The 22,133-nt window shown below is 40.4% G+C and overlaps 1 protein-coding gene across 7 annotated transcripts in view; it reads right to left on the bottom strand.

Moving 5' to 3' along the window:
* TBX20 (T-box transcription factor 20) overlaps nt 1-22,133 on the bottom strand; it is an 82,395-nt gene that overhangs the window by 14,301 nt on the left and 45,961 nt on the right. Inside the window, exon 8 of one of the 7 annotated variants that reach the window (XM_074988113.1) lies at nt 14,360-21,490. The exons of 3 other annotated variants lie outside the window; for them this stretch is intronic. In XM_074988113.1, the coding sequence (XP_074844214.1) occupies nt 21,150-21,490 (341 nt within the window). In that variant the 3' untranslated portion in view covers nt 14,360-21,149. Of the gene's footprint in view, nt 1-14,359; nt 21,526-22,133 lie in introns of those variants that run through there. 3 more of the 7 variants (XM_074988114.1, XM_074988115.1, XM_074988116.1) reach the window with 3 other exon arrangements.

Here is a 22,133-nt window from a genome sequence, read left to right as displayed (position 1 = left end):
AATGTTATCTTAATTCAGAAATGAAAAGTTTTGATTTATAGATTAGATTTGATTTATAGATTTGATTTATAAATTAGATTAGATTAGATTTAGACGATTGTAGCCATCTCAAATTCAAATTTAAAATTAGCTCCCTATTTCACAACAGTTTAGCAAAATACATCATCCCAGAAATAAGTGACCATGAGGAAAGCACAATAAGCCAGCCGCTTCATATGCTCTTTAACTTGTTATCCTAGAAACTCAGTAAGGAGGGCTGAAGCTACACTTTTCATGAACAGGTTTCCTTGCAGCAGAAAGAAGACTGAGAGGCCTTATAAGACGTGCTTTTGCCTTACATAAGCAAAGAACAATTTTTTTAATTGAAAGTCAGGTTTTTGTCTTTGTTACCAAAGCATCTTTTTTCTTTAAGAATTATTTTTGCCTAATTAAGGACAGCATGGTATGTAAGATTTTGGCAAAAATGTTAGAATCTCTCCATTACTTCCATATGCTTTTTTAAGCCCGGTGTTTGCAAAGTCACTTCGTTTGAAGAAATCTATTTACAAAAATATTTCATAAATTCAACTTCAGTGGCATTAAGAACAGAACAACAGTTAAGTCATTATTTGTTTTAAACTTATTTATTTCATGTTCCTGCTAGTGGATGTTTTGCAGAGATCTGCTTCTTTTCTCTGCAAATCTGCAACATCTTGTTGCACTTACTAATTCTTATGGTTTTCATTATTTAAACTAAGATGATATACAGTTCTCCACTTCCTTTTCTGGGGCTCTTTGTATTTCTGACTGTGTGAATGATCTCTCCACTGGATGCGTGCTCATCTTGTGTTGTGAAGCATGGATGATAGAAAGCCATTGTTATGGCCCCATTAATTATCTTTGTGTGTTTGAATCATTGATTTCGGCTGCAGTTCTGCAAATAATTCCATGCAGACAGATCCCTTGCATCTGTACAGCATCCCAGTGAAGCCAACAGGAATCCACCAGCACATAATATTTAAGAATTGGGTTCTAAAAGTTAGTTCTTCGTGCCTTCTGAATCTTGAGTCAGCTCAAGCACATGCCTTAGTACTTTGCTGAATCAGAGCCATAATAACTGACACAACCAAGATTTTGTTGCATGCCCTAATTCTCAGGTTACATTATTATTAAAGTTTTCTTGCTGGGCTACTGTTGTCTTCTTTAACCATCTTACAATATGTTTATAATCATGTGGCTTATGTGATTTTTCTTTCTCCCACTGTTTTCTTATGACTGTTGCTTAAATGTCTCGATTGCCTTCCGATTACTCTGTAGTACACATTTATTTTCTGTTGGCATGCAGAGCTGTTCATGTGGGAATGGCACAATATTTGCTTAATTTTGTATCTGTGCTTACATTCATGCTAAACACCGTTTCTGATTTATTTCTATAGTAGAATGGTAAAAAATCTGGATTTTTTCCTTTCTCATTTGAGGACTTTTGTCCATTTGTTCCATTTTGGGGGAAACTCTGCACTTCACAAAATTCACACTGGTGACTCATTTTTTTCCAGTATAACTCAAAGTTTAAAAGACTATTCCTAACACTCATTTTTTCATGTCTTCTTTTAAGAACAAGGCGCCTGTTTATGAAATACTGCTTTACCAAATTTTCACTGAAGTTTAGATTTTAATGAAGAATCAGTATGATTGAAATTCTTCCTATATCTTCAGTGGGAGATTGCCCAAGGTAGGACTATGGCTCACATTTTAAGCCATGTGCTAATTAAGTGCTTCACTAAATCAGGCTTCAATATAAATGTTGTTAGGTATAGCTAACAAGTATTTTTTCTATAGTTGTACTTTGGTTAATCAGATGCAACTGGTGTCTTTTTTTTTTTAATATAAAAAAAAAAAAGCCTGAAAATCCACAGATGCCCTGGTACATTGGAACATGATGGTGACTTTGGTGACTCTAGAAACTTCAGATAGAAATTAGGAAATGGCTCAATTAACCAAAGCATAATTAAAATCATCTTCAGTGTCTGGGCTATATTCTGTTTCTTTGCATTAAGGGCAAAGCCTTTTCCTTCCACTTCCTCTAGCAGGACCACTGGCATAGTTACAGTGTAGAAGGTGACACAGTGCAGAATGCCAGAAGTGAAACTTAGCTCCACAGGTGCTCTTCGTGTGCAATAATAGGTCAATGGGCACAGCCATTTGCCTACTAAGGCCCTCAAATAGCCATGAAAGACCAACATGGAAGCCTTTCTGGAGCTGGGCTGTCTGACCTAAAGGTAACATGTATCTCCTGCTTAGGCTAACAAAATCTTCTAGTTTTGCTACAGGAAGAAAAACATGAAACGCTCCTGGTGAAACTCTGAAAATTTTGTAATTTTTCAAAAATCTCTCATTTATATTTCCTTGTTGCTGGTTCATGTTAGGTCGCACCTTCTATTGTGAAGCTTAGGCATGGGTTTTCAAAGCATAAGTGGTTTGGAAGCCTCAGCATTAGCTCCTGACCAATTAACCAAGATCTCCAAGAAGAACTCTGTGTATGGCATAGCAGAGAAAGGTAAGGGCATAGATACCCAGTTGGGTACCATGCCATGATGCAAAGAATGTGAACAGGGGAGCATTATTTACCCAACTACATAACACAAGAAATTGAGATAACCCAATGACATTAATAGGCAGCAAGTTTTAAAGAGCAAAAATCTCTTCACACAATCCAGACTCAACATGTTGCCAAGAGAAGTTGTGAAGAGCAAGAGTATGGCCAAGTTCAAAAGGCATTATATAAGTTTATGGAGGATAGGTTCATCAGTGGTGACTTGCCAGTTTGGTCAGAGATGCAACCCCACATTCTGGGTGTCCCTAAAACTCTGATTGCCAGAAGCCAGGATTGGACAGTATGGGATGGACCATTCTATAATTTCCCTCTTCTCTCCATTCCCTTGAGGATCTGTCACTGACCACTGTCTGATGGCAGGATACTGGGATAAATGAACCGTTGGTCTGACCCATCATGTGCATTCCTAAGGTCTAATGTCTGAAAATGGGGAACAAAATGCTAGTTTAGAGACATGGTTGCTGTGTGATTGCAGGAATTTTAACATAGTTGGCTCTTCAGTGGTCAGCACTGAAGTGATTGACTACACCTTCACCTAACCCCACCAATTGCCCAACGCTTCTTTTATAACCAGAAACACCAGAGCAGTCTCTTGGAAAATATTATGGTTCAAATGTTCAAAGCTTCCCTAGACAATATAGATGCACAATTCCTATTGAAATAAGTAGAAGCTGTGCATCTAAATTCCCTAGATGGCTTTCAAAATGTCGGCCTATTCATCTGTTTGCAGTATTTGTTCCAGGATGTTATAGAGAGAGAAAGAAAGCAGGTGGATGAGGTACTCTTCTACTGGCCGAACTGCTGTTGATGAAGACGAATAACTTAAGAGCTTACACATAGCTTAAGGATACCTGAAGAAGAGGTCAGTGTATGCTCCTTTGTCTATCACCAACAGGAATCAGCCCAATAAAAGGCATGATGTCGCCCACCTTTCGAAAGAGGAATGCAAGTGTAGACTCAGCCTTGGTCTGTTTGCCCACGGCTGCCATTATGCCAATGAGGTGCTGCATATGCATGGAAGCACCTTATTAGCATCTGCCAAAGTGGCTCATTAGCATCCCCCTTTCAAAAGAAGGGTGCTAGTGTAGCCACGGCCTGTAAGTATATTCTCTATGCCATTATCTAAATCACTGATGAAAACAGTGAACAGGATCCAGAACTTAACCTCTGTGAGATCCCACTCAATGGCTGTGTCTACACGTGCCCCAAACTTCGAAATGGCCATGCAAATGGCCATTTTGAAGTTTACTAATGAAGCGCTGAAATGCATATTCAGCGCTTCATTAGCATGCGGGCGGCAGCGGCGCTTCGAAATTGACGCGGATTGCCACTGCGCGGCGCGTCCAGACGGGGCTCCTTTTCGAAAGGACGCCACCTTCTTCGAAGTCCCCTTATTCCCATGAGCTCATGGGAATAAGGGGACTTCGAAGTAGGCGGGGCCCTTTCGAAAAGGAGCCCCGTCTGGACGCGCCGCGCAGTGGCAATCCGCGTCAATTTCGAAGCGCCGCTGCCGCCCGCATGCTAATGAAGCGCTGAATATGCATTTCAGCGCTTCATTAGTAAACTTTGAAATGGCCATTTGCATGGCCATTTCGAAGTTTGGGGCACGTGTAGACACAGCCAATATGTCCTTCCAGCTTGACTGTGAACTACTGCTAACTACTCTCTGGATTGCTCTTTTGTCTTTCATAGTGTATCTTTGAAAAATGTCATCTGTCTCTTGTACTGCTTCCACCCTTAGACTTGCTTCCTAAGAGATCTTAGCTACCCTCTCCCAGAGTTTGCTGGAGTCTGACTTCTTGAAATCCAGTTGCTCTGTTATGCTGTCTCCCCTCCCAACGTGCCTTAGAATCATGAACTCTGTTATGACATAGTCTTCATTATACTTGTGAAAATAGAGAGTGACAGGACCCACTGCCTCTTTGGGGTATTAATAAGGGGACCTCAAAAGCAAGATCCTACCAGATCAACACATCAGAGTTTGTGTCAGCCAGTCCCAAAACATACAAGTACAAGTTATGAAGAGGAAATGTCTGTATGAAAGTTGAAGGGATTATCTGGAACACAGCAACCTGTGAAATATCAACTTTGATATTCCGAAAGATCTAGTCTTGGACTATAATGTAGACCCAGGAGAGAACCAAAAATAAACAGACAAAAAAGTTAGAGGTGTAGCAGCCCTCTATTGTAAGGGGAAAAAGTGAGTGGCAAACAGAGACAAAGACCCTTAAGAAAACTCAGGAAGTAGTTTGCACCAAGTGGGTCGTCAGACAAGACATTAAAACCCTACTCTGTAACATCTGAGAATGGATATATGGTGGAAACACCCTTTTTCAGTCATTCCTGCTGGGTTCAGAAAGTTCAGGAAGAGTTACTTTATAACAAATATGTTGGATAATGCTGAGTAAACGTTCCTAAGAATAGTGTGTGAAAGGTGCTGGCAACCTTTGTATAAAAATTGTGTTATAAATACCCTTTTATCAGTTTTGTGGATAGGTTGCCAATTGCTTTTAACAATGATGGCTTGTTTCCTACCAACAAAATAAATATGATTAGTGTAGACAATTTGATGAACTCTGCTTGTAAAAGTGATGAAGAGAAGAACCAAGTATGTCCATCACAAGGACCCAAAAATTGTATGTATACTTCAGAGCTTATTTTGTCAGGCGAAAATGTTATACAATTGACTTAAACACAAAGAATCTGGCTCTGTTCACAAACCCCAAGGATAATTTACAAATTGTTATGCTTGCTAAGCAAATGTACCCAAGAAGGCATAATTCTTCCTGCAAGCTTTGGAGAATGCTACCAAAATATCTTATGGATACACGGTAGTGGATTTATGTGCTTCTATACCAGAGGCATATAGATTTAAAAGTGGTCTTTTCCTTATAGACTGGCCAGCGCTTCTTTTCAAAGTATAAACAACAGCTGGATATAAAAAGAGATGAAATAGCAGCAGCTCCTTTTTAATATCCAGGTCTGATGACTGAAAATATGTCTAGCTGTGTGAAGAGAAATATCATTCTTTTAAAATTACTTAGCAAATCACCCTCACAGCAAAGGAAAGCTATCCTGTGTTCAACATCTGACAATTTAGTAGCAGCCCTCTCAGAATAGCACTCAATACCTTAAAAGGAAACATACTTTTGACAAAGAACCAAGTGTGTGTGCTGAAAAGATGAAAATGTTGAACTCTGTGTAATAAAAGGATCTCACTTCAAAGAAAGAAGCAGTTTAGAGCAGCTTCTTAAACTATGTTCCACAAAACACTGGTGTTCTGTGAACAACTTGCTCGTGTACCACAAACATCTGACACTTTTTTGATATCATACACTGAGGGTACAGACTGAATTTCTCTAATCCGGAACTCTCTCATCCAGCAAACTCTGTAATCCAGCATGGTTTTAGTTAGCTGGATGACCAGTTATTCTGGGTGTGGACATGTTTCCCATGGTCCCATAAAGTTTGTTTACAGCCACCATTCTGGCTGTTAGTGTTCTGTGATGTTAGTTAGCTGTAATTTACCCCTAAATGTCTTCTAAGACCCTGTAAACTGTGGAAGTGTTGGTAATGTGCTAGACAATATGATGTCCCATGGTCAGGCAATTCTCCTGTCCAGCACTGGTCAGGTTCCTAGGGTGCCAGATTAGAGAGATTCAACCTACATATATTTTCTGTTATTAAAACCATATACAATGTTACTTCTTCATTGCTATGATACCTGATTAGATGACTTCATTTTATGCATATGTTGCTGTTTGGGTGTTTTTGTTTTTGTTGAGTTTCTTTTCTTTTTTTCATAGGTGTTCTCATAAAAATATTGCGTGGTGTTCAATGATCTCAAAGGTTTAAGAAACACTGTTCTAGAGGGTTTATCAGACCACTACTGAGATTTTCTATCCCTCTGATAATGGGCCTTTTTGCTAATCAATAAAAAGATTCAGAAAAAAATATACCTGGCACCTAGCCACCAGTGGGAGCAGTTAAGAACTCCCCTCTGGCAGAGGAAAACATCAGATTGAGTGCAATTCATTTATTGGATACTGCAAATAAGTCTGTTCTTCAAAGGACTGACTTAGCTGAATATAAAAAAGGCTAAACTTTATGCCACTGTGTTCCAAAGATAACTAATGTACATGAGATGGAGCAATATAGATAAAGAGGAAATACGTGTTTTTCTATTTATGACTGTAAAATTCCCAGAAACACCAAAGAACTCAGACTGTGTTGCTCAGGAGATGTAACATAACATATTAGGCATTATTCAAAATGCATTAATATAGCTAAAAAACTGGGCCAGTATAAAAATCTCTCCTGCAGAAACAATAAAGAGACTTTTGTGTACAAAGGCTTAGTAGTTAAGGGTCCTAACATGATCGACTTAGGGTTGTTACCCTGTCAGGCTTGGTTCTCACTAGACACACACCAAAAGGATGGAAGGTATTTATAAGCGCCATGCTGGAGCGCAACATACCATCTTCATCATGGGCGATATAGGCAACAAATCTTTCGGAATACCAAAGCCCTCAACTGCCAACACAAGGCTGATCAAGAAACAACACTACCAATGTACTTTTTGCCTCCTAAGAAGCAAAGGTTGGCTAAAAAACCAAAATGGCACCATGTTTTTCATGATTTAAAAAAGTAATTGTAAAAGTGGCAATGCTCTGCTGTCAATACAACACTTCTATACATTTTTTAAATACCTATGTGTACAATCTCTGAATTGGTGACTGTAAAAATTTCAAATGAAAATCACCAAATGCTTTTAAAGCCTCAACTGGGGTGCTTTACAAATACACATTTATGAAAGTCATTTAAAGATATAGGTGCCTGATCTTTTTGAAACCCATTCTGTGAGCGCCTAGACATTTCTAAGATTTTACACAATTTATTTTTGCTCCAAAATTTGTCATCATCTGGTCGTTTTGCTGTAAGTCATCACAATATAATTTTAAAATCTGGTACAAAGATAAACCCTTGCTCTGGTGATGTAAGAAAAGCATACAGTAATTGCCAGAGTGTGGGTCTTGTAATTATCTAGGGTAAAACCCAGTGCAGATGGCATTTTTGTTTAAAAGTATCATGATGCTTCTAGGAAAGAACATGCCATTTAAGGGGTATTCGATGAGTCAAAAATCTTTTCTGCAGTTGCAATCTGCCTTTGGTGTGCATTTAGTTTTAGTGTGGGTGTATGTTGACCACCAAATCTAAGAATCGCTGAGACAATTAGTAGGAGCTAATCACAAGAGAAAGCATCTTAGTAATTGTGATTTGTGGGGGGGGTCCACTGACAAGACATAGTAGTGCTGCGGTGTCCACATTCACGTGCATGAAAACAGAATCTTTCTCCTTTGCCTTATCTTTGACTTTGTCAAACACACCAGACAAAATCTTTGCCAGGCCCAGCAATGAGGGAGATAAAGGAGGCAACTGCCATGCGGCCTGGTGATTCACAAAGGCCCAGGTCTCCAGGCCATTACTGGTGCTTCTGAGACTATAGGGGCTAGAGCCCTAAGCCCTTTTAAATGTTGGACGGAGCCCAGGGCAGTGCTGAAGAACTAGCAGGGGGAGGCTAGCTCCCAGCCCTGCCCCTTCCTCCTGAGGCCCTAACCCTTCCAGGAGTACGGAGCTCGTTCCCCATTTTGCACAGTGGCCAGGTAAGTCTCAGCCTCTCCCACCCCCACCCCAGACCTTTACTCAATGCGTGTCTGCTCTTAGGATCCCAGGGAACAGTGAGGGGTGCATTCCTATTCAGGATATGGTTCAAAGAGTAAAGGTGTAACCCTAAGCAAACTCCTCGGCTACGTCTACACTAGCCCCTTCCTTTCAGAAGGGGCATGGTAATGAATGAGTTGGAAAGATGCTAATGAGGTTCTGCTGTGAATATGCAGCACCTCATTAGCATAATGGCAGCCATACGTGATTTGAAAGCACCGCTTTCAAGTGTAGATGAGACCTTTCGAAAGGATCCCCCAGACTTCAATAGCCCCTTCTTCTTAAAACCAAATAGGAAGAAGGGGCTTTTGAAATGCAGGGGTTCCTTTCAAAAGACCCCCGTCTACAAGGGTGGTGTGCGATGCAAAAGTGGTGCTTTCAAATCGCATGCAACTGCCGTTATGCTAACGAGGTGCTGCATATTCATAGCAACACCTCATTAGCATCTTCCTAACTCGCTCACTACCATGCCCCTTCTGAAAGGAAGGGGCTAGTGTAGATGCAGCCCTTATGTATAATTAAAAGAGAATGATCCTTCATATGTTTACCAGCCATTTGTACCAGACTTGTGTACTTTCTCATGCAGCTCCTGACCTCAAAGGCTAGTTGCAGAACTTGGCAGATGGTGTATCTGTTCACCAGCCACATACCATGCCATAAAATTATTATTGTAACGTTTAAAGTGAAAGAGGTTTTTATGGTCATTTCCACTAGAGGCATCCGTGAATCATAGGAGAAATATTTTCCAGCTTTTCAACTTACCAAGCCAAACCAGTTATTTAACCAGTAGCCATGTTTCCTCACTTTTCCTCTCTCAGCTAGAGCTTTTCCCACTCCTGTACTGCTTAGGGTTAACCTGGAATGCTTCAGGTTAAAATAATGCAGTAACTGTCTCACCCCAGTAACTGGCATACAGGCCTCTGGCCTTCACTTAAGGTTTCATCCACTATGAATCTCACCAATAAACATTTTTTCGTTACCTTTTCCAAAAACTCCTTTTGTTTTAGATACTCTTGCCAGGTAGTCTTTTCTAAAAGGGGCAAGTACCATGCTTATTTTAAAACTGTCTTCATAAACTCTTTTGCATACATTCTGAGGCATCTAAGGAGTTAACATCAGTGTATCTGACATGTATAATTCAATGATAGCTCCGGTTGTAGTGAAAAGGGCATGCTGATGTACAAAGGGTGTTGTGGGACATAAAATATCTCTACATCCTAGATTTTAAAGTTCTCTTCAATTGCTGTATGACCTCTGCTTTGATTCCATTATTAGTAACAGAATGGTCCTATCATGCTGCTTCAACAATATGCATACAGACTGGTTTAAAGAACTTTTTCCTGAAATTGGGTTGTAATTTTTGAGGCACATGCCCTTCACTGAAAATAGCTTTAAGGACATTGGATACCTCACTGCCTGTCTTTGCATTTTAGTCCTAAGGCTCAGGCAGTTTATCTATCACTGTCTAGATATACTTAAAACCACTGTCATGTTTGGACAGCTGGCACTTATCCATCAAATCTATCTGCCATTCTTCAACCATATCTGAAACAACAGGCTTGTTTCTTCTAAAAAGTATTTGGGCTGGTTTGTGTCAAGTGTAAACATCGTGGTGAGAAAGCCAAGCTCTTACTTATCTTCTATTTACAATGCTTTTCAGCTTCTTGGAAAAGAGGGTTTGCGCCTCTAAAGCTTCCAACTGCCTGAGGGGTGCAACAATTTGCCCTCTCATTTTTGTCCCTCCATATGCAGAATAAAATTTATTGTGTGCACTAAGGCAAAAGCACATGTGCACCATCGGTAGAAACACATGCTACTAGCTCGAGGCATTCTGCTAATCAGCTGGGGTGACATTTGACACTCTCCTGGGTGACCATCCAAGGGCAGAGCTTAAAGGGAACACTGGGGTACAATATATTTTCTTTAAGAGAGCCCTCTGTGTCCTTGACTGTTGGAATGTTTTTTACTAACAGGTATAGAGGGGCCACATTTACATTTACAAATGTGATCAATTTTTATTAATTACCTCATGTATCACTTCCTTTTACAGCTGCCTATGAAAAATAGATGTTGTTACCCCTACCATTCAGTGGCTCCAGACGATTCATTCTTCCAGTTTGTTCTTATCAGGCATTTTCCTCTTAACAGCTATGGCTGCATCTAGACTATGAGTTAAAAATCGAATTTAAATGACTTCTCAACCTTAAGACATCACTGTCTTCCTTGTCACTGTCCTTAGTTTGATCTAATCTGCCCTAATATTGATAATAAAATACTGATATTAAGGGATGGGTATAGCACCAGTCTCAATTTTAGAATCTCAAATGCAGGCTAGTGTGGAAGTGCCCTGTCTGTAATTTGACTTCATCAGCCACCAGAGATGTCCCATATGTATCCCACAAAGCTATACACGACCTTCTTTGTATGTCTGCTTCCATCCTGGTGTGGAGGAACAGGGTCATAATGTGATTTGATTTCTGCACTATAAGGGTGTGCACAATGTAACAATTCCTTTCCTATTACATTTCACCCTAGTGCTATTAATTGCACCCCTACCTATCTATACACTCTTACAATTGTTATGTTTTTTGCTGAGATTTTATCCAAATAATTTTCATACAATGCAGATATAAATGTATGTTCAATTTTTTAAAACACAAAGAATCTTTCTGGCTATATAATTTTTAGTTTTGTAATACTTCAGTGATTTCACAATGAGCCGTGCTGTGGCCTCATCAGGACATTAAGTTCCTCTACCTGCCCTGCACTCTGTTGTGGCCAGGCAGTGCAAGGGTTGTTCTTGCAGGATAATAATGATAAAAACTTCTATTTACATTTTGTCCTGCACCCCCCACATCCCCTCCCTTCAGCCCCCGAGAGGCTTTGCTTTATGGAATTTGGACATCAAACACCCATAAGCAACCAGGGCTAAGGCACTGTGAGATAGGTACCCAGAATGCACTGCTCACACCGTCAAAATTGGATAGGAAATGAGGACGCAGAAACTCGACATGGAGGGTCTACTTTCTAGAACATCTGTAGATGCTTGAATCAAAATTATAAATCACTTCTCATAAATATCAATGTTAACGTGTAGTCTAGATGCAGCCTGTGGCAGTCTAGGAGTATCAATGCGTAAATTCTGAGAGGCCTCTAGAAAGGCATTATTGAGCCACTGGTAAGCACTCTGGCCCTGAGTCAATGAAGAACATGCTCAGCTTTAAGGCAGTGGTGCTGCTCATATGTTTAAAATTAAGCTCATACTTAAGTGCTCAGCATCCAATAGGGTTAAGTCCTTAGTTGTGTCCACATGAATAGTTAGAGATAGCCGTGTTAGTCTGTATCTTCACAAAACAAAAAAGCAGTCCTGCAGCACTTTGAAGACTACCAAAAATATTAGGTTTTATTAAATTAATAATGTATTAGCTTTTGTAGGATGGACCCACTTCTTCAAATCTGGAAATTCCAGATCTGTAGCACTTTAAAGACTAACAAAATTTATTAAGTGATGAGCTTTCGGAGGATGCACCTCTTCGGGACTGCTTTTTCTTTTTTGGGTCTATATGACACCCTTTTGCCATTGGTACCTTTTGTTTTCAGTATCAGGAGAGAAGCCAAGAATTAAATACAATATTTATAATAAGTTACCTAAAAGAGGACAGGGAAAAGCTGGTAAAATACAGGTAGTGAGGAACAGCTAAACTAAACAGAGTCTTATTTAAATAATCTATGAAGACAAGCAATTGAATACTAAAAATGTGTACAAAAGCTTATGCTAAAAGTGCCAAAAGTTTTACTCAGATGGGTGACCTACAGTGCCTGGCATTAAATGGGGATATTACTAAAATAGGCAACATGGAACTTGTTAGCATGAGAAGACTCAGTGGGGACATGGTAGTACCAGAGTTTAAAATATATAGAAAGGACAGCAGTTTGTGATGGTGGAGAACTGGCATGTGTTGAAGAAAGCACAGAGTAAAATAAAGTAAGGCTACCATATCTCCCTGTCCTGTATTTGGGACAAGGACATGGTGGGGGAGAGGTAGCTCCTCCCAGCTCCAACAGGTCCCAGGGAGCCGGTGCTCTACCCTCCGAGCCCTGGGGAAGCAGCAGCTGCCAGCAGTCTCCCCTCCCCAGCCCCTGGCAGGTCCAAATATGGGACAATTTCTCCCTTTAAAACAATAAAAATAAGTAGGGACTCCTTTTTGGTATCCCAACTACAGGACTGTCCTGCCAAGTATAGGACAAATGGCCACCCTAAAAAAGAAGATAAAAATCTTTCATTAAGATTCAGTGGTAGCTTGTTTCGTGTAAGTTCAAGCCTGAATACAAAGAGTATGTTAACAACTTCCTGACCACAATGGTGACAATGACTGAAGTTATTAGGGAGATCTGAGAGGCTACAAAAGCAGAAAGCACAATGATAATGGTGACCTCAACTATATTCATATTGACAAGGCAAAATGTCACCTCAGGATGTCACTCGGAAGAAATTTATAGACACCCTAAATGATGGCTTCTTAAAGCACCTTGTCTTAGAACCCATAAGGAGAAAGGCAATTCTTGATTTAGTTCTAAGAGGAGCACGGGATCTGGTCCAAGACATGACTATAGCTGAACTGCTTGGTAATAGGAAGCATAATATATCCAAAATTTAGCCTCTTAGTAAAGGGGTTAAGGCCCCCAAATCCACCATGTTACCATTTATCTTTAAAAAGGGGAATTATGTGAGAAGGAAGATGCTTCTGACAAACACGAGGTCTATTTCAAAACACCATAATAGAGGCTCAGACTAGCTGTATACCCCAAGAGAATGCCACCACAGCTAACCAGTAGCTTAACTGAGGCCATAAGAGGCAAAGTTAGAAGTTAAATCCCAGTGAGGATGATACTGTGGTGCATAAACTCGGGAAGGATAAGTACGTAAGTCAGGCTAAAATAATTTTAGAAGACTTACTAAAAATAAAAACATCTTACTCAGTGCTTGTAAGTACCTCAGAGGCAGGAAACCTGCCAAATGGGAAATTGGGCCAGGAGAAAACCAAGGTATTAAAGGAGTACTCAAGACAGACAAGGCCATTGCAGAAAAACTAAATCAATTATTTCCATTGGTCTTGATTGCAGAACATGTGTGGAACCTTAAGTCTCTGAAAGATGGGGAAGGCCAGAATGGATCATCCTGTCCTTTTATGTATACTCCCTCTGCACTACAGGTATTAGCCATGGTCAGAGACACTACACTACGCTAGACAGGCCACTGCTCTGACCCAGCATAACAGTTCTTTGCCAACCTGAAATAGCTTGATCCTCATTAGCTCTTCCAACATTGCTTCAGCCCCAAGGGCCAATGGATGCTGTGCACAGACTAAGAAATCCCAAGTGACTGGTACTATACTCTGATCTACAAGTGTGTGCACAAACACACTGGAAAGATTAAAGCACGGGTGAGCAACCCCCAGCATGGGTGTGAGAGTGGCACACAAGCCTATTTTCACTGGTATGAGAGGCAGCAGCTCAGCCCTGCCCCTCCATCCTCATGCACCCAGGAGCTTGCTTAAAGCCATGGTGTTCCTGTGGATTAACAAAAGATCACCTAATCCTACCAACCAGCACCTAAACAGGAAAGCTCTTCATCTTCATTTATTTATTAATGAAGCTATTTTAAGTAGGAGGAGGTTTATTAGTGGCTTTAAAAAAACACCGGCACTTGGACCATTCACAGAGATCAATTTCAGCACTCTGCCTTGGAAAGGTTGCTGAATTTTGGATTAGAGGATTGTCAAAAGGCTTTCTAGGAGATTTTAATGTAAGGAATTCCTTATTCAAACAACCCCAAATATCAGCCACTAAGCCTATCCCGGGTCCTTATGAGGCATAGCAATTTTCAAGACAGTCTAAACAAGCAGGTAGATCTCAGACAGTTACAACTCTCCTATGAGGACTGTGGCTCCAATATGAAGTTAAGTTACCTTTCACACATCAGCAGCCATACCAGAATTTTGCATGCAGAAGCGCATCACTGATTAACTGGAGAACATCAGAAGGAGGAAGCTTTGTATAAGTAAGGATTATATCAAAAACACCCAATATTTAATGAAAGAAAATGGCTATCCACACATTTGCATTTATGTACAATGGTGATAGATATAATTTTAAGCTGTTTACAAACAACATTTAATGCTTCAAATATTACATGTGATATATTTCTAGCAGAAATAAATATATTGCACTTAAAAAGAAAGTTTTCATTAGATGTTGATTCATAGTTATGTTCATAACTTTTTTCCATAAAAAGATTTCCCCTCTATCACCCACTCCCTGCCCCTACCCCAAACACACACTTTCATTACAGGGTGAATGTGCTCACTCAAGGCATTATAAACAACAAATTAAACACAGCAAACAGCAGGACTGTGGTACATTCTGTTAAAGAGGCTAGACGTCCAGTTTTTATCTTCCCTGTTTTTAAAAGAAATCTTTCCTCGTTTCTGAAGGTACAATAAGAAAATAAAAGATTATTTAAATATGCCAGAGGTAAAAATATAGTAAACTGTAGTTATTGTCCATATACTTTGATAAGAAGTTATTCGACAATTTATTTAGTTCACCACTTTATTTCAAGAGAGGAAAATCATGTAATAAAAATCAGTATGCAGTATTGTTGTCATCATGTCTAATATCCTGGAACTGAGATGGTGGGTGAGGTAATATATTTTACTTGACCAGCTTCTGTTGGTGACAAAGACAGGCTTTGGAACTTTGGGACCTAGGGGTTATGGTGGATGAAAGGCTGGATATGAGTAAACAGTGTGCCCTTGTAGCCAAGAAAGCTAACGGCATACTGGGGTGCATTAGGAGGTGCATTTCAAGCAGATCTAGGGAAGTAGTTATTCCTCTTTATTCTGCACTGGTGAGGCCACATCTGGAATATTGTGTCCAGTTTTGGGCCCCCCAGTATAAAAAGGATGTGGATTTGGTAGAGCAGGTTCAGCAAAGGGCAACAAAAATGATTAAGGGTCTGGAGCACAAGACCTATGAGGATAAGCTGAGGGATTTGGGCTTGTTTAGTTTATAGAAGAGAAGACTTAGAGGTGATTTAATAGCAGGCTTCAACTTCCTGAAGGGGAGCTCTAAAGAGCAGGGTGAGAAATTGTTCTCAGTGGTGTCAGATGGCAGAACAAGGAGTAATGGTCAGAAGCTGAAGAGGGAAAGGTGTAAGTCAGATATTAGGAAAAATTACTTCACCAGGCGGGTGGTGAAGCACTGGAATGTGTTACCTAGAGAAGTGGTGGATTCTCCATCCCTTGAGGGTTTTAAATCCCGGCTGGACAAGGTCGTGGCTGGGATGACTTAGTAGGGGTTGATCCTGCTTGAAGCAGGTGGCTGGACTAGATGACCTCCCGAGGTCCCTTCCAGCCCTATGATTCTGTGAACTTACACAGAACTTTTCTTCAGGTTTGGAGGAACTTATTACTAAGATTATCACAGCTAAACAGAGGGTGGAAGAGAGGATTTAGCGTAAGTAGACAGTAAGTCAGTTCACCCTTAATGGTCCCTTAAAATGTGTTAATTATTTATGCTGAACTCTCTTGCACCTTGTATTTATCTGTGGCACTCTGAATAGCTGTCTTGGATCTGAAGAAGAGCTCTATATAAATTCAGAAGATTGCCTCTCTTATGTTACAGACCAGAAAACTCATTCAGTGACAGTTTACCAAAGAGTCTGAAATATCGCCTCTTTTCAGGTCAGAAGTTATAAGTAGTGCAGAAAGGGACAGTGAGGCATGGTAAAAATTAAATGAGCATCCATTTCAATGAGTAAAATTCACTCTGGGTGGGGAACCAACAGAAGGGGTCTTGCCCAAAAGCCTCTTCAAATAATGAGACATAAAAGTAATAAGACCTCATGGGGACAAAACAAATCACCGCATCACCCTTTAGTTGTTTTTCTGAATATTTGCTGAATCTTGGGATGTTTTCCCTCTCCTCACCTCAGCATGCTCTGCTGCAGTGCAGGAAGAGATAGTGCACAAATTAATGGCCAGGCTTTCAGAAGAATTCAGCACCTGTCATTGCTCTCAAAGCCCTAAGGGTACTTTGAGCTAGGAAATTTTGCAGTGCCAAAACATCTCTAATGTAGTTGCACTGGTGCTGCCAAAGATATAAGAATTAGTGCAAACTATGTACAGATCATGAGGCCAATGACAACCTGCAGTCTGCCTCCACTAGATCTTACCCATAGGTGGGAGTGCTGAAAAATGGTTGTAACATTTCCCACTGCAGAGATGATCTAATGTTTTCCTTAGACCTCGCAAGGGTTGATTTTAATCAAGGGGGCTGGGGGGAGAGAATCTCACTTTAGGTTTGCATGAACCCATTTGACCTATACTACCACAGTTAATTCATGAGTACTATATAATCAACAGCTCTGAATCTGGACCCATGATTGTACTGTAGAGTAGGTGACAGATCAAGTAGGGCCCTTCTGAAAACTGAACAGCTAAGTTTAAGACGTGTTTGATGTCTTACTTCTTTCAGTGTTCTGGGGGGGGGTGGGGGGGAAGGAAATTGGATGAAGGCATCTGTGCCTTAGTCTGATTCCTTTGATTGATACAAGATGTGAATATTTCTGGGTAACAGTAATTCAACAGTCAAATGGATTCATAACACTGAGCCAGGCAATACACCAATAGACTGGGGATAATCTTACCATTCTGTTTATGGGGGGGAGGGGCTGGGAGAAATGCAGGCATGTTCAGCCAAGCCCTTCTGAAAAAGGAACAGCTCCTGTTTAGCTTAGCCAAGAAAGCTTGGGAAAGTGAGGCGTATTTCACATCAGGCATAAAATGTGCAATACATGGAACAATTTAAGTTCTATTTGGCTGGGGTAAGCCAACAAACAGTGGCAGACACTGGCAATGTAGGAGCCCCTGGAAGAGATTACTGAGCCGGTATCAAAGCAGTACAGGCATTTGTTTTTAAGCAAGTCACAAATGAAAAATAATGTTTAAGCATCTATAATTTAGAAATGTAATCCATATTTTAATCTACTAAATTAAAAATCAGTGTAAAGCAGCCTGAGAACTGGTTTGTAGGCTCTTCTTCAGAGCTCCCACACTGGCAGTTTCACTAACAGCATTGTGTGGCTAGCTGGAGGCCATTTGTGAGAGTAGAAAGGCAAAGTGAAATCTTGTTCCCATTAAAGTCAAGTTCATTTTTGCTATTGACTTTACTGGGCATCCATTTTACTCATTAAGTACAGTCAGATATGCTCAGATGCTGCCTTCTGCTGGAAAGCAAGAAGGGGAGCAAATCAATAATGGACAAATTCCCAGAGCTATTTCAATAGTGGGGTGGGGGCTCCCATTCAGTAATATTGCTCCCCTTTACTGCCATCTGAAACCCTTCCATGAGAATGGAGACCCCTTGATTAATGCTTCTGGGCATTCCATGAACATGCTACATTTGAACGGTCTGTTTTCTCTGCCTGCATTGGCGCAGAATCCAATGGGTGCATAGGTTCTAAAGGGGTTGTACTTTTCTGAGGAAGAGCTAATCAAACAGTGCAACTCAGTAATCTACCCCTCTGAGACCCTAGGATCCTCACTGTGAGGTTTTAAAGCCTTGTCCCCTTCCTGACTGATGGGACAGCAAAGCCCTCCCTGCTGGGGGGAGTAGTCCAGGAGTCTGATGAGAGTTTTGGAAATAACTTCCCACTCCCATGCATATACTGTACATGAGGAGAGGGCTGGTGCGAGATCTTTCAGATACATTTCACATTTTATTCCTGCTGAAGCAGCACTTCCCTTTCATTGTATATTTTAGTATTCTTCTGGTACAATACTTGTACCCTGGGAAGAAAGACCTTTCCTTGAAACACTTTCATATTCTGCTAGCATCACAGCAGAAATCCTACATGGAGAATGTTGGCATTATTAGAACAGACCCATGAAAAGTGCTAAAGAGGTCATATAACTTACTGGTTAGTCTGATTTATAGAGACCAGCAGGTCAATGAAGGTTGCATCAGCCTATTTGCTTCAAGATTACTTTACCTGGGCTATCTGTTTCAGTTGATTCCTAATCACCTGAGCATTTTCTATAAGGGCACGCAAAAAAAAGACATTTGCAACTGGGCTGAATTATTCACATAGTAATACTGCATGCAACACCAGATAAGTTACTGAAGTTGCAGAGGATGTATGAGGTCACAATTTGCCCCAAAGATTTTGCTATTTTAGGACTAGCACCTGGATAAAAATGAATGATATTTTTATTCTGTGTAAGCCAAACAATTGAAAGGGGAGTGAAAATTGTGAATGGTCTCTCCAGAGCTGCATTAAAAATAAAAATGGGCATTTTCTATCTATTTGAGGAGGTAACTAAATTTTGCAGCATATGTATATTTTCTGCTAATATTCTCAACTTCAACAGTACATTGCTTCATTTCAAAGGAGGGCATGATTAGCCAAAAATAGGACTTCAGTAGAAATACCTTGCAGCTAAGTCTGGAAGATGAGTGCAAACTCCAATATATAGCTACAACAGCCAAAATTTGATGTCTATTAACAGCCTATGCAAGCAGACAGAAGGTTTGGCCTCATACATTGATCTGTGACACTCCCCAGAGGGCCTCCGAGTCCAGAAATTATGACTAGACTACCATGTTCGCTCATTCCAAAACAAAAGGTCAGTTGCCTCAGATAATTTTATGTGAGCCTTTGCAGCACTTCCTACCCGAAGTTGGATGAAGACAAAGTAATACTACCAGTACTGAGGTAATGGTACCTCTAGTTCAAGGGAGGAAAAAAAGTTTAAAGGCAATCATCTACTTGTTGTTTATCAAAATAGTTGTCAACTGTGCAACAAATACCCTTATTTTGTGTTCCATTGCAGCTGAATAAAACAGACTAAAGGGAAAGCGCAAGATGGCACAGCACTTTGTACCAGTTGGTAGGATATAGCCAAAAGACTCTTGTGACAAGTCTTTCCCTTCACCCAGATGTACGGTACATGGCAGTAGAGACCTCCACATTTTATGCCTAGTGCTGACACACACTAGTTATATAGTAACAGAGAGATAGACGTACTAGTCTATATACTATAAAAACAAAAAAGCAGTCCAGTAGCACTTCAAGGACTAACAAAATAATTTATTAGGTGATGAGCCTTCCTGGGACAGTACCACTTCTGGTATGGCTATGATCTGAAGAAGTGGGTCTGTCCCAGGAAAACTCATCACCTAATAAATTATTTTGTTAGTCTTTAAAGTGCTACTGGACTGCTTCTTTTTTTTTTAAAAAAAACTAGTTAGCTATTTGACAGAATAATGCAATGAAGACAGGTCTTCCACTCGAAGCCTTACTTCAGATCAACCACAATATCCCCATACAGAACTCATGGCTGGGGGTATAGGAACTGGGGTCAATAAACATTTTTTTTTAAAACCTATGTACAGAACACAGGACAAGGCAGTTACATCTCTGAAGACTTCAGCAGTTCACTAGCCTCAAGGTGGCACTCTACAAAGGAGCAAATCTGAGTCATTGAGCCAATTACATAAATTGAAGGGGGAAAAAAAAGCCACCTGAGTCTAGATTGCAGCCAGAATGGAACCCATTGTTAAAATACAGCCATATTTTAATTAGAACACATTAAAATAGATATGAGTAAAATATTAGAGGTCAAATTATATGCTGATTCATACACCAGGTCACTCTACTGATCAAACTGGGACATATATAAGCACAGAATTTGGCTCTGATCTGCCTGGCAGCAAACTTGGCAACATCACCTATTACCAAAAAAATTAGAGAAGCTGGTAAATTCTTACGTGCCAATCATGCACTGAGACCCACTGACATTTGCAAGTTGGTTGGACAGATCTTTAAAAAGAACGTGACCCTATTCCTAACACTAATGTACATTCGGAGAGTGGGAGTCCATTAGTATCAGTGGCAGACAAACAATGCAAGGTGAAGATTTGAGATCTTTCATTTTTGCATTTAAAGTAACAGATCCTTCAGAATAAATATTTCCCTCTATCACTCCAGACAGATGCTTAAATTGCCCCCTTCTGGCATGTGAGGAGTTTTTTTTTTAAAAAAAAAAAAAAAAAACCACACACACACACAAAGCACAGAATAGAACATTTTACATAGTTCTCAAACACAGTCCTGTATTTTTCCCCCCACTAAATTGATAACTTTGTGATCTCAAAGAAAATGAAAACCTCAAAACTTGTTATGTGATCATGTTTTCTTGATATTTTCCCCACTGGAAATAAGAAACTGTTCTTACCAAAGATAAGCCAGTCTTTAAAAGAAGGACAATCTTTTTCCCCCCCTTCTTCTCCCAGCAAATTAATACAGAGATAGCCTAAACATGCTCATAGCTATAGCAGTAAATCTTTCCATATTGGCTCTTGTTATTCATAAGGATGGATGGAGTAGAGTCTAGTAAGAGTATTGCCTCTTTCAGGATTCTTTTACCATGTGGGGGAAAAAATATATATACACAATTAATTTGCACATTGCTGCAAATATGTTACTTACATTTACCTAACCTTCTTACTCTGCTAGGCATAATGCACTTGGCTAAAAGTCCTGTGACCTTTGAGATCCATTTGATGCAGGAGACAGGCCCTCTTGCCACTCCAACCTGTACTTCCCTCTTCCTGTGACCCCTCCATGGTGGAGTCTGTATCCATAATGCATTACATAAGCTGGTCTGTTATGAGTTCAGCTGTTTTACTGCAGGTCATCCAGGAAGGTCTCCTTATTTCCATACCAAGTTTTCAGATTTAAAGTCGTGATTTTTTTCTTGTCTTATATCAGTCATACAAATGGAGTCATCACTGCAGAGGAATGACGCAGTCCTTGAATAGCTGCATAAGGGCCCTGCTGAAAGTAATGGTGGTATCTGGGCATGTGGAATGATGGGAATGATGGGCCACTACCTTGCATTGAGCTGGCTAAAGCAGAAGGTGTAAGAGGCATTCCCAGGCGGCTGTATGGAGGCAAAGATCCTTGGATTGGATGAGGGATGGGTGTAGCTATGGATGCAGTGCTGGTACCAAGGGCGGTCAAGGACTGTGGGTGCTGAAATCCAGGAAAACTGGTTGAAGAGGATACCCAGGAGCTGAGGGATAAGTTATCGGATGTTGTAAAAGCTGATCCTGCAAAGAAAATAAACGGCTGGAGCCTGAGGTAGCTAAGATAGCAAAAAGACAGAAAAAGGAAAGAGAATCTTTCACAGCCATGTTGATATGGAAGACAATCCACAGATTGACTGTGCACTTCATTGCCACGGGATGTTGTACAGCCAAAACTATAACTGAGTTTAAAAAGGAATTGGTTAAGTTCATGGAGAATAGCAGGGGTGCTGGAACAATTTTTAGGGGCGGGGGAGCTGAACGCCATTGAAACAAAACTACAGTATATGGAAACCATTTCAAGTGAGGGGTGTGCTAGCAGCACCCCAGCAACCCTATCTCTAGTGCTTATGGAGATAGCGCCATCAATGGCTGTTAGCCAAAATGAGGAGGGATGCAACATCATGCTCTAGGTGTCCTTCAGGCTCTGAATGCCAGGTGCTAAGGCCGGACAACCGGGGATGTCTCACTTGATAAATTCTCTGTTCTATGCATTCCTTCTGCAACACCTGGCATTGGCCACTGCCAGAAGACAGGATGGACCATTGATCTGGCTCAGTATGGCTGTTCTTATGTGAAGAGGGGCTGCCACTTGAAATCAATTGCTCTTAAAGAATTCTCTAACTTTCTAGGTTATTACTCATGGTTTGCTCCTTTTTATACCCAG

The sequence above is a fragment of the Carettochelys insculpta genome, chromosome 2 (genome assembly GCF_033958435.1).
Source record: "Carettochelys insculpta isolate YL-2023 chromosome 2, ASM3395843v1, whole genome shotgun sequence".
Classification (NCBI taxonomy): domain Eukaryota; kingdom Metazoa; phylum Chordata; order Testudines; family Carettochelyidae; genus Carettochelys; species Carettochelys insculpta.
Note: the sequence above shows the minus strand (reverse complement) of the source record. Positions and strands in the feature narration are given on the sequence as shown.